The sequence below is a fragment of the Schistocerca nitens genome, chromosome 8 (assembly GCF_023898315.1).
Source record: "Schistocerca nitens isolate TAMUIC-IGC-003100 chromosome 8, iqSchNite1.1, whole genome shotgun sequence".
Lineage (NCBI taxonomy): Eukaryota > Metazoa > Arthropoda > Insecta > Orthoptera > Acrididae > Schistocerca > Schistocerca nitens.
In genome coordinates, this window is record NC_064621.1 from 589,887,688 (window position 1) to 589,901,385 (window position 13,698).

The 13,698-nt window shown below is 39.0% G+C and overlaps 1 protein-coding gene across 2 annotated transcripts in view; it reads left to right on the forward strand.

Moving 5' to 3' along the window:
- The window catches only part of LOC126198713 (carbonic anhydrase-related protein 10-like), a 424,244-nt gene that overhangs the window by 67,490 nt on the left and 343,056 nt on the right, over positions 1-13,698 (forward strand). For both annotated transcript variants that reach the window (XM_049935229.1, XM_049935230.1), the window contains exon 2: positions 5,426-5,449. In XM_049935229.1, the coding sequence (XP_049791186.1) occupies positions 5,426-5,449 (24 nt within the window). The remainder of the gene's footprint in view (positions 1-5,425; positions 5,450-13,698) is intronic.

Sequence of the window (13,698 nt, forward strand, 5' to 3'; positions counted from 1 at the left end):
GCGATGAATGCCATTCGCGGCGATTGTGCCACGCCCCCTTCACGCCATAGATCGTGTTCCAGGAGACGTGGTGCGAAATATCGATCGCACAATGGTTTAGTTGCTTTCTCTGAATTTTGCTCTTGACGAAGAAAGAGCTGATATTCCACCACAGACATCCAGACACCGCACTGGAAGTGTCACCATCAGAGCCCAAGCCGCCATAAAGGCGAAATATAGACACACGCCATATTAATGCCTACTAGTCGGTTTCGGGGTATTTCTGATCAGGTATTGCATGAATCAGAATGTATAACGGAAATGGAGTATAGCTTAGGTGCTGTCCGTGTGAGTAGAGGAGTCATACAGAACATGTATAGTGATGTAAGAATCTTTGATCTTTCTTTTATGTTCTCTGTTATTCTTCCCTATGTATCGCCATGCTTTACGTACTTAGAGTGGGTGAGAGGAGCTGACGTGTTCAGTGACCAGTTGAATGCAACAACGCTTATTCGTTTTCTTGTGTTACATGAAGCACAGTTTCACGGGAAACGTGTTTGCGAAAGAGCTTAAGACCGGAATTGTTTTCTTCAAAACCTCCAGAAAAGTCAGTAATGCAGAACGTAGTGGCAACGGTGGCTGTCTCCAGCATTTGCCGTGCGGTTCGTTAACAAGGATCGATTCCGCGCCAGTCTTCTTGCAATTGTTTCGCCGGCCAGTGTGGCCGAGCGGTTCTAGGCGCTTCAGTCTGGAACCACGCTACCGCTACGGTCGCAGGTTCGAATGCTGCCTCGGGCATGGATGTGTGTGATGTCCTTGGGTTAGTTAGGTTTAAGTAGTTCAATGGGTAAAAATCATAGAGGGAGACCAAGAGATGAATAAACGAAGCAGATTCAGAAGGATGTAGGCTGCAGTACGTACTGGGAGGTGAAGCAGCTTGCACATGATACAGCAGCATGGAGAGCTGCATCAAACCAGTCTCAGGAATGAAGACCACAACAACAACAAATAATAAGTAGTTGTACGTTCTATGGGAATTATGTCCTCAGATGTTAAGTTCCAGAGTGCTCAGAGCCATTTGAACGATTTGCAATTCTTTCCCGTGCGAGTTTTATTTTTCCTAGGCTGTATAAGAAAACGCCGAGGGGATCGAACGGAAGGTGGATGGATGGTACTTGAAAACATGCAGGGTCAGTTGAATTCGTATAGTTGAAAAATTGGAATGCATGAAAAAGTCTAGAGCCGTCACTGTGGCGTTTAATCGCTTGGTGACATGTACCAGTTGCGGCTATTCCCCGTTAGATACCGGAATAGCTGAGACAGTTTTGCTGAGAAAGTGATATTAAATTATTGATGAAAACACGATATGCTCTCATTATCTCGAAAATCATCTGACTCGATCACGCTACACATAGATTCTTCAACAAATTCCAAGGGTCTTTTTACAGATTAGTTACAGTTGATGAAACTTGTAACGTTGCTGGAACCTAAGCCACTTCTCACTGACTGCAGGATATAGTTTTAACATTGCGGTGCTTAATCAGACTCGCAAGTGATCATTCGGAACCATCAACAAGCTTCGTTTCCTGGTAAGCGAACAAAAACAAAGTGTATCCTTAGGAGCTAAGTCCTTCGATCTTATAGAAATCAGTATGTGGTTCATTTAAAAGACACTGTTTAGGCTTATGCACATGAGCCAGCAAATCCTGAGAGTCTTTTATATCTATCTTTTATATGCATGATGTTGCGACACACTGTTCTGTCCATATGCCTTCGGCATCTACATGTCGATCACATTTGTCATCGTTTCCGCCAGAAGTTCTAGTAAATAACGTAGTCAGTGAGTCGTCTCGTACCATTTTATTTAGCTACTCGCAATACACATGTCCTCCATCATATCAGATCTGTAAGTTGAGACACAAAATGTAGGGCCTCAAGTCCATTTAAATCAGCCACTCAAAATCTGTCTTCAATCAAGGTACTCGGCGATAATAAGGGAAAAAATCAGAAAAGTTCACACTTACGTGTGCTTGGACACCATTAACCCTTTTTTTACAATAGTTCTTTTAATTATTGAGAACGGTATCCTCTAGCTAGAAATTCTTGAGTTATCTGCTTTATTGACAGTTTTTTACCACTTCGATAGGTTCCCAATGTGAATTAAGACAGGTGCTAACGAATTCTACGTTCTTCTAGAGATTATGCGTCATTAACCATTTTATTATCTTACTTTTGATACAATTTTTCTTGATGGGACATCCGCAACTGTTATTCATTGTCAATGGTAAAATTCACTACAGTTGTAAAAAAATATTTATTTCTGGAAATTAAGATTAAAAAACAGCCGACCAGTTGCAAAGGATAAAGTAATCTTTACCTATGTTTCGATAGATTTAAATCTATCTTCTTCAGAAGGCGGCCTGAGGACAATGAACATCGTAATTTATATTAAAGGTATGAAACATAAGTCATGAATAGAGCTATATTAGGAGAATCTCGTATTACAAAATATGAGAATAATTCCTGGTACTTACAGTATTACATTAACATGGAGTGATATGTCATTGTCGTTTTTACAAACATCTGCATAGCTCCATTAGTCCAAATAAAATATAACCCTGAGGATAGGGTCTGTCAGACAAATAAAAATAAGTACATGGAAGTTGGAGAGCGCATAAGCGACTGAGTAAAATCGGCCTGCGTAGTAGCACTGCAGCCAGGGTAGGTGGCGCTCAGGTCGCGAACTATGTGCCAATTGGCGTACTGAAGCAACATGTAAAATATGAATATTAATTGCGTCCTTAGATAGAGTGACAATAAATAAAAGGAAAGCATTTAACACTCCCGTTATGACATTGTGGGAGCCTTAAAAACAGTAACGTAGATACATACATCAAAAAGGCAGGTGGCGCTTACGCCGTGAGTCACATGCAGTGGCATATACAGCCAGAATATAAAAGTTATATTACCATATGAGTGAAGTACATAGAACGTATATAAATCAAAACTTTAAGAATAATCAGTAATGGCTCTTAAGAAATAGATTACGAAACCTGGTCAACAATCCAGTTAATATACATTCTCAGGGAGCCAAGGTTTTAGAAAAAGAGAAAATTACATGAGGGCCGATGTAGTGGCAGCCATACATCGTGAGAAAACCACATTACATAAAAGGTAGTGAGCTTAAAGATTTGAAAGTGCATTGTAGCTTCCTGAGGAAATAGAGTACTAAGGTTACCAACATTAATGTTATATATTAAACAGTACGGGTTTAAAGCCTTCGAAGAATTGTCTACAGGCAAGGATCAACTGATCGTTCAGTATATTACCGTCTTTGAGCTCTAGATGTTTAAAAATAAATAACTCTTCCCACAGATCTAGTTTCCCTCCTTTGACTTGTCTGTGTAGGATAACCGTGTCTTCTAACTGTTTCGGCGTATGACCGGCTATCAAGAGGTGTTCAGCAAAAGTAGAGTTGTGAATATTCGCTCCTTTTTTACCAAATAGATGTTCTTTATATCGTGTTTTCACAGCTCTGCCTGTTTCACCAATATAGTATGAGGGGCAGTTATTACAGGTTAGTTTGTAAATACCTGAATTAGAAAACCAATCGCTGGCAATCTCTACTGACTGTACAAGATTTCTTTTTAAACTGTTATCTGTAGAGAAGGAGACGTTACAGTTATATTTTTTATTTAGAAGACGTTTAATCCTGTATGATATGTTACCTAAGAAAGGGATGGAAATAAATTTTTTAGTTTCTGTGATATCTGTGGGGAGGTTATTGCTTAAAGTCGAACAATTTTGGGAAATTTTCTTATTGAGCTGGTAATAGATCATACTCTGGTTGTACCCATTATTAACAGCGATTGCTTTGATGACATTCAATTCCTTTTGTTGATCCGCAGGCGATAAAGGAGTGGTTACCATTCGGTGAATGGCGGAATGAAAAAACGCCAGTTTATGAGATTTTGGATGAGTTGAGTCAGCAGGAATGACATTATCTGAATATGTTTCTTTGCGGAAGATATTGAAGTGGAAGGTATTATCTTGTATAGAAATTGTTAAATCGAGAAAATTAAGTTCACGTTTATCATTTTGAAGTTCTTTTGTGAAGGAAATTTTTTCATGTAAACTGTTGAAAGTATTGAAGAGCTGCTCTAACTCATGATCAGTGCCATCAAAAGCAATGAAAATGTCGTCAACATAACGTGCATAATAGCGGATTTTGTGGCGTAATTCTGAACTTGAATTGAAGAACGTTGTTTCCAGGGCGTTGATGAAAACCTCTGCTAGAATACCGGCGAGGGGGCTACCCATTGCTAGACCATCTGGCTGTACATACATTTTCCCGTTAAATGTTAAATAATTGTATTTTAAAATGACCTTAAGCAAACCAATGAGTTCCGCAATCTGAGTTTCACTTAGTTTTTTATGCTTAAGAAGATTCTCTTTTACAAGGTCTATGGTTTCATCAACCGGGACATTTGTATAAAGGCTGACGATGTCGAAGGACACCAGTCTAGTGTCAGGTGTACATCTTACAGATTGAATATTGTTAATTAATTCCTTACTGTTTTTTACAGAAAAGTTATTTTCAAATGTGAAAGCATCTTTAATTTTAAAATGGAGGCGCCTAGCAAGAGTGTGATGTGGACTGCCTATACCATTCACTATAGGGCGGATCGGGTGATTTTGTTTGTGCAGTTTAAACTGACTTCTGAGCACGGGTGGTTTCGGGTTCATATTTATAAGCCCTTTCTTTTGAAACTTATTGAACAGGCTGACGGAATTAGTTAAAGTACGCCGGATTTCATTTTGCAGTTCAGCAGTAGGATCAACAGTAACCTCAGTGATGTCGTTTTCCTCAAAAAACTTTACAGTCTTCTCTATATGTTCATTTTTATAAGCCACGACAGCTGTGTTCCCTTTGTCACTCTTAGTGACTAAGGTGTCGTGCTCTCTAAGTTTATGATTAATGCTTTTTACTATACTATATTCGCTCGACTGCCTATTAGGAAATAATTTAATTTCTTTTTCTATTATGTTATTACATTCGTAGGCACATTTGACTTGCTCCGTTTTCTCTAATTTCAGAGATTCTAAACCGATTTTTAGATCTACAATGAGATTACAGATAACTGGATAATTGTCGAGTTTAGCAGTTTGATAGATTGTCCCCAGTTTGTGGATTACCTATATACTATGGGTTGCATGGACAAACATTCTGAAAGCGGTGGATGGAGCACTGCGTATATCTACATGTTAAATGTAGACTCGACACTCTACTATTCATTCACGACATTCAGTTTCGATTTCAAAGTCTTATTAATTTTCCCACTTCCGATATACTTAAGACACTAGAGGTGTGAGACTCCCTCTAAAAATAAATACGTGTACTGTGTTATTCGGCTCCTTCATAACACCGTATTCTTTCTGATTTCAGGGTCAACACAGAGGGGCTACGAAGGTAAGCACATACAAACTTTATAACTGGCTCAGGATTTGTATGAAATCAATACCTGAGACCAAACATCCTAAGATATCAGTGCATATACTTTAAATCCCAGGAGCATTGCATTTACATATCTAACAGATAACCTTAATTTAAAATTATAAAGTGTGAAAATTTCTACAGGGGTACCATAGAAAGAACTTCGTTATTATTTCAAATGTATATTCACTGATGAGCCAAAACATTATGACCACCTGCTTAATAGCTTGTTTGGGAGTCTTTTGTTCGATATACAGACAGTCTGTTGGTAAGTTGTGGAGGTATGTGGCGTTAGACGTCTACGCAAGTGTCATGAAATTGTGGCCGATGATATGCGTACGCGGTCATGGCATCCGGTAGCAACCCAGATGGGTTCCACAGGATTTACATCGGGCGAATATCGTCGCCGAGACATCAACATGAGTTCACTATAATGCTCTTGAAAGCACTGTAGCACCGTTTTGGTTCCGAGGCGCTGAGAATTATATGGTGAAAGGTGACATCGCCGTCGAGGAATGCAGGTAGGCAGGTGTTTCGCAGCTGTCTTCGTTTACTACCGCAGGTCCCATGCAAGCGCCGGAGAACGTCTCCCATAGCCTATACTTCTCCCACCCGCCTGCGTCGTGGCGAACAGCACGTGTCGCACCGCTGTTCGCCTCAATGACGGCGTTCCTGGAGACAACCATCGACCTAGTGTAGCAAAAATGTGATTCACATGAAGAGCATGCGCTTCCATCGATCGAAGGTCGAATGCCGATGGTGCCGTGCCCACTGCAATCGTAACTGACGATGTCGTTCAGTTAACATGTGAACACGTAGGAATGGTCTGCTGTGGAGCTGCGTGTTCAACAATGGACGATGAACGATGTGCTCCGAAACGCTTGTGCGGGCGCCAGCCTAGTGCTCTTCAGGCAAAGATGATACAGATCACCATCTATCCTAATTTACAGAGCAGACAAGCCTCCGAGGCCCACGTTATGTGAAGATTCTTGGACGTCCAACCATGTAGCGCCTAGTGGTAGCTTCACTGCCCTTCTACCTCTTTCGGTAGATGCTCATGACAGCAACACGTGAACATTTGACCAACATCGCCGTTTCCGATATATGCTTTCACAGGCCCTTTTTAATAATAATTTGCTTCTTTTCAAAGTCGCCTGCTTATGAAAATATCTCTGTCAGCAGTGAAACGTCCGCGTTGAGGATCATGTTACAAGCTGCTCTAGCGTGTCGTCACATGCTACTAACGTATTCAGCTTTGTTGCCAAAATTATGCTCACCATAGAGGATCCTATCATATTTTCTATTAAGAAACCAACGAACGGGAAAAAAATTCGTCGTCTCCGAACAACTACCGCAGGCTACAGTTATTTGAATCTGCTTACAGTATTCCTCCCTTTGTCTCCCTGTACAGATTTTGCCGCCCACAATTCGTCGATTAGGAAACTGACGATTCCTTCATATCTCAAGGCTTGTCACTGAAACCGATACCTTCTCCTAGTCTTGTGATGCCATACATTTTTTTACCCATTTCAGTTCAGAACCTCCTGATTAGTTTACGAAAACTAACCATCTGATCTTCTGCATTCTTCTGTAGTACCATGTTTCACAACCTTCTTATTTCTTCTTGTCTGAAGTGATTATCGTTCATATTTCACTTACATAAAAGGCTACACTCCAAACAATTCCAGGAAATATTTCCATATACTTTAATTTATCTTTTTTTTCCGATATCCTTTTCTTGCTACGGGCAGGCTGAACATTACAACCTCTCAAATTCGTTTGTCATTAGTTATTTTTCTAGCCGAATAACCAAATTGATATACTACTTATTGTACCTCATTTTCTGATATTATTCCTTCACTATCAGCTTATTTAATTTGGCTGTATGATATTGCCCTTTTTTATTTTTGTTGATTTTCATCTTGTCTCTTCTCAAGACACTACCCATTCCATTCAACTGCTATTTCCAGATTTTTTTTGTTTTGTTTTTTGCCGTTTCTGACATACTTATGATGTCACCGGCAAACTTCAAAGTTTTTATTTCTTCTCCCTTAACAATAACTCCTTCTCCAAAATTTCTCTATAGTTTCCATTACTGCTTCCTGAAGGTACAGGTTGAATAACTTTGGGAATAGGTCACAAGCCTCTCTTACTCCCTTGTCAACTACAGCTTCCGTATCATGTCCATCAGCTATTTTAACTGTAGTCTCGTTCCTGAACAAGTTATAAATAACATTTCGCGCCCTTTACTTTATTCTTGAGACTTTCAAAATTATGAAGAGAGTGGCCCAGTCAACACTGTCAAAAGATTTGTCTAAATCAGAAAATGCTATAAATGTTGATTAACATCAATCTATGTCGAAGGATAAGTCGAGGGGTCGATATTGCCTCATGTGTTTATATATTTGCTCACAGCCCAAACTGATACACCTCTCTTCTGTAAATAGCTCGTGTCGGTATTTTTCTACCGTGACTTATTAAACAGATGGTTCGGTTTTTCGCAACTCTCAGCACCTCCTTATTTAGAAATCAAATTATTACATTCTTCTTGAAGTCTAAGGTTTTTCCCTGTGTGATGTATCTTCGTACCTAATCTGATTAATTTATTCCTGGCTCTTCTAAGGGTCTAAATACACAGTAATTCTGTAGGAATGTCGGGTGCTCCAAGGGTATTGTTTCTAAATACTTAGGTCTTTGATTGTCAAATTCTTTTCACATTATCGTATCTCCCAGCTGATCCCTCCGCCGCACACCGTTGGGTGGCTTGCGGAGTATAAATGTAGATGTAGATGTAGATCTTTATCTACTTTCTCTTTTCTTTCTGTAGTATTGTCTATATGTTAGTTTCTCTTCTATACACACACTATATATTCCTTCCAGCTTTCGGCTTTCCCTTCTTGGCTTCGATCTCTCTTCAAATCTGTGCACTTGATATTCATACTTGTTCTTTTCTCGAAATGTCTCCTCAAGTTACCTAAAGGGGCTATCTGTTTCTTTCCTAGTTATTCATGCTTGTAAATCCCTGAATATCTCGTGTAGTCATTGCTGCTCTGCCTATTTCCACTTCCTATCAATCTCATTTTCAGACGCCTGTATTCCCTTTCGCCTTCTTCATTTGCTGCATTTTTATATTTCTTCCGTTGGTTATTTAGACTAAGTATCTCGTGAGTTAGCCGAAGATATCTACCGGGCTCTGTCAGTTTTCCTGTGTGATCCTTTTCTGCATTCACTATGTTATCTCTCAAGGCTATCCATTTGTCCGTTGATTTGTTCGTTACTCTGGGTTCAGTAATTCGTTGCCTTATGCTCCGTTTGAAACGTTCAATAACCTTCAGTTCTTTCATCTTACACAGTTACTGTCTTTAATCTCTTACTATTCTGCAGTTTCTTCAGTTCTGATCTGCAATTCATAGCCAATAAATTGTGCTCAGTGCTCACATCTGTCCCTGGAAATGTTTAGCAGTGTCAGATGTGGATTTGAAATCTCTGTGTTACCGTTATCTTTTTGTATTTGCGAACCTCCCGTGTCCCTAGGTCTCCTCCACGGATAGTCTTCTGTCATGACTCTCAAACCAAGTGTTAGCGATGATTAAATTATGCCCTCTGCGTAACTGTACCCGACGGCTTCCTCTTTCTTTCTTTTCCGACAGGAAAATGTACTCCTACTATCTGTTTCTTTTTTCTGCTGTCGAATTCCAGCCTCGCACCGGTGTTAATTTTCCTCCCCCTTTGTTGCCTGAATGATTTATTTTATCTGATCATACATACTTTAATCTCTTCATTATCTGCGTAGCTACGTGAGGTATAGAGTTGTACTCAAGTGGTGGGTGTTGGCCTTGTGTCTATCTTGGCTACGATAACACTTTCACTGTCCTGTTCATAGAAGCTCACCAGCATTGTATTCATTATTAGACCTACTCCTGGATTACGCCTATTAGATTTTGTACATATAACCAAGTACTCACCTGACCGGAAATTCTGTTCTCCGGCCACCGATCTTCACTTTTGACTAGCAGTTTCACTTTCTAAATTCTTCAGCCAATCTACCCAAAGAGGGATCTGAGTAGTCTGCACCTCCCGAGTATTTTACCAAAGACGATGCCATTATCATTTAACTCTGCAGCAGAGCGGCATGCCATCGGAAAAAATAACGGCTGTAGTTTTCCCTTGCTTTCTGTCACTCACAGTCCACAATAGCAAGGCCATTAGACAATTAAATAATAAGACTAGACCCACCGAAAATCCATCTTGAACACAAGCCTTTCCGAATTCAGTTGGTTAGGAGAGAAAATAATAAATACAGTAAATGAAGAAGGTGTATGAGAGGACAGACAAAGCAAAAACGGAAAAGATGAACTGAAGGTTGAAAGCAGCAAACCAGGAATGGCTACAGGAGAAATTCAAGACTACGGAAGCATGTGTAGGCATGCTTTACCATAAGAAAAAAGATCTTCGTTTATAGGAAAACTGAAGGAACTTTAAAACAGATAGAACTTTATGAACATAAAGAGCTATTATGATTCGCTAGTTCTAAGTATATCAAGAGGCTAATTCATGGAAGACATACGTAGAAGAGGTCTCCAAAGGAAATGGACTTGTTGGAAAAATAAAGGAAGAAGAAGATTGATTGGAGGAAGATGAAATGGGTGAAGTAATATTGTCACAACAAGTTGTTTGAACACTGAAAGTCCTAACTCGGAACAATGTGCCTGGAGTAGAAGATATTCCCCAAGCGTTATTCAAACACTAGGACGACCAAACATAGCAAAAGTGTTACATCTGGTATGTAGTTACGTAGAACATCCGAAGTACCTTATACTTCGACAACAACGTAATATTCCCAACAACAAGAACGGAGGTTCCTGATAACTGATGGTTTTACTGAACTATCAGTTCATGTAGTATGTAGGGAATAATGGAGTGATTTTTGAAACCCACCCGGCGGAAGATCACTTCGTGTCCCGGCTGTGGGAACAGACGGGCCAATGCTCATCCTACAGTCAATCTTAAAAGACAGAGTGGACAAACGCAAACCTTCACCGAGAGCCATCGTAAATCTGACTAAAGGTTATGAAGTATTGAAAGGAGTATACTCTTAAAATTCTTAAATAGATGAGGATGAACTGCCGCGGAAAAATGGTTACCTACGACTTGTATAGAAACCAGACTGCAGCTATAAGAGTCTAACTACATGAAAGGGAATCTGTAATTGAGAAGAGAGGGAGAAACGCTTGTAGCCTATCGTCCATGTTATTCAGTCTGTAAATAGAGCAAGCAGTAAGGGAAACGAAGGAGAAATTTAGGAAACGAATTAAAGTGCAGGTAGAAGAAATGAATGCTTTAAGAGGTGCCGATGAGTATTACTTGCAGGCGATGGAGCAAAGCTGAACGGAATAAATAGCCTCTTAAGAAGAGGTTACAAGATGAAAATCGACTGAAGTGAAACATTGCTAATGGAATTCAGTTGAATTGCTACAGTGTTCTGCTAATTAGATTAGAAAATGAGACGCCAAATGCAGTAATCGAGTTTCGTTATTTGGTTGGCAAAACAACTGACCACGACACACTTATAGAGAAAAAAGTGCAATGTAGCAAGCAAACCACGTCTGAATAAGAGCATTATAAATAGATATTTTAATGTTAGGAAGTCTTTTTTAAAAACATTTGTCTAGCAGGTAGCATTGTATGGAACTAAAAAGTGGTTAATAAATAGTACAGACAATAAGAGAATAGACCGATTAGAATGTGGTGATATAGAAATATGCTGAAGATTAGAGATCCGCATATGATAACTGATGAAGAAGTACTGAACTAAATGTAAGAGTAAAGAACGTTATGGGATATTGTGGTTAAAAGAAGAATACTTCTTGAGGAATTGAGAAATAGATAATATGGTATTAGAGGGACGTTTGAAGTGTACAAATCGTAGAGAGAGATGAAGTCTTGTATATAGCGAACAAACTGAAATGGTTGTAAGCTGCAGGAGTTATGTAGAGGTAAAGAGATTTGCACGGGATAGATTATTGTGGCGTGATGCATAAAATTAGATTGACAATTACGATATTTAATCTATGTCAACAATATCTGAAGCGAGGTGTACCATTAGTCTATTAGTTCCCCTCCCACAGTGTTGATACCCATGTGTACGCACGGATTACGAAGGCGATGACAGAAATGTATATATTTATCAGTGTGATCTGAATTTCTTTCTTTGTGTACAGTGCACGTAACACCATGATTTCTCAGCCTAAGATATATGCACAACTAATCGGAGGAATTTTGTGAAGTATTTTTTATATTTTCCTTCTCACGGGAAGCTGCTTTTGGTCGTAAAGTTTGGTTCCCTTCTATGAAATTTCATGTCATCATCTAGTAACGCACAACAGAACTCAAGTACGAATATTTGGGAGTACATATCTATTTTTGGCACTTGCTTTACAACCAAAAGAAGCCTCCGAAAAACTCGGAAAAAAGAGCTACATATACTTTGTTACGAAGACTTTATATTCCGAACGAATGGACCTATTGCATATGTACTATTGCTCTTAAATAAATGCCACACACATACACACACACACACACACACACACGCACACACACATTAGACACATTAGCAGACGTTAGAATTTTTCTGAAGTTACTCAGAATAGTAACATATAGTAACATAAACTCTCGTTAGCGGTTCAGACTTCATTTATTCTTCTTATAGAAAAATCTTCTAGTGATTTACGTTAATATTTATGAAAAGTCTTCACAAAGGATTTAACTTATTAATGGCAGCTCAGTTTGGTATATCCACGCCTCTTTAGTTCATCGTTACATGACAACCAGCAGTCGTGCAATCTCTGATGAACACCTTTCTCGTTGTACAGCTCTCTGTTTATTATTCTCTACGTCCATGGGTTTCCCAAAAATATCGTATTACATTGTAATTTCAGTAGGTTAGAAACACCAGTTGTTATTCAGTTCATAATATGCGAGTATAATGGAGTGCACTACGCTTCTACAGACAAAATATTTTGCGGCACTGAAGGCTGTAGAACATTCAGATAAATTCACAATTCGGAATCCGGGAGGGAATTTTCCACTATAGAAAAGGATTCGTGTACCGACGTTTCTGGTGTATGCGTGAACAATGAAGTTTAATACGTGATCGTAGTTCATAAAACATTGTTCTCAATGCTCTTCAGTGATCTTCATAAAATAGTGTTCTCAATGTAGAGAACCAAGCCCTCGTAGTAATTTTTCAGTGAATAATGTACCGCTTCTGCCTCATAGTAAAAAAAATAATATACCTCTGGCTATGCGTCATTCATTTTGTATGCAGTTGCTCAACTTTCTTACTTTTAGTTCGATACACAGGTCCATTACAGGAGATATACTCTCTCGGAAATAGATTGCACATTACTTGATTAAACCAGCACTTCTTTCAATCCCAACTGTTCTGCTACGGCACGTGCCGCTTAAAAATGGAAGACGCCTATAACGGAGCTTTTTCTTGTCTTTTTAACAACGCTCGATTTAAGCCTCTCGCAAACCTCCGACTTCTGTTCTCTCTTTCTCTCTCCCACATGTCAAGATTTATTTTTAATAATCAACACAAACAAATTCTTTCCTTTGTTGCAGCTATATCCATCTTAAGAACGCCAATTACATTGTATAACAAACTTACAACTACACATGAATAACATACAGAAGAAAACTAAATTAAATGCATTCTACTTGCAACCGACAGCTTCTGGCTTATAATTCCGAGTAGGTCTACTTCAAGGATTGTTACTCATTTAGATGATTGGCGAAGAAATCTAAGAATATGATCCGTTCCCTTGAGACATAGATGGTTTTACATATTGTTCGATATGAGCACGCTTACATTAACATTTTTACAATAAGTGAAATGACTGATACAGTATAGATATATTACTTTACAGTGTATGTTATTTCTTATGCTAAATTCACTTTCCAACACATACAACCACGGTACGGAACAAAGAAAACCCTTTATAGAAAAACAGGACGACTCACAGACGATGAAACATCACTTCATATCGTGAACGGTTGAAGGTATCGAAACGAGATTTTCAGCAAATCGTGCTATGTGGATAGTGCTCCATGTCTTGAGTCAACTCAGATAATGAAGAAAGTATATATTTCCCAGTTGTTCAGTACACCTCCTAACATTATTTCAAAGAGCTTGAAAAAACGACTAAACAATAACATGCTTC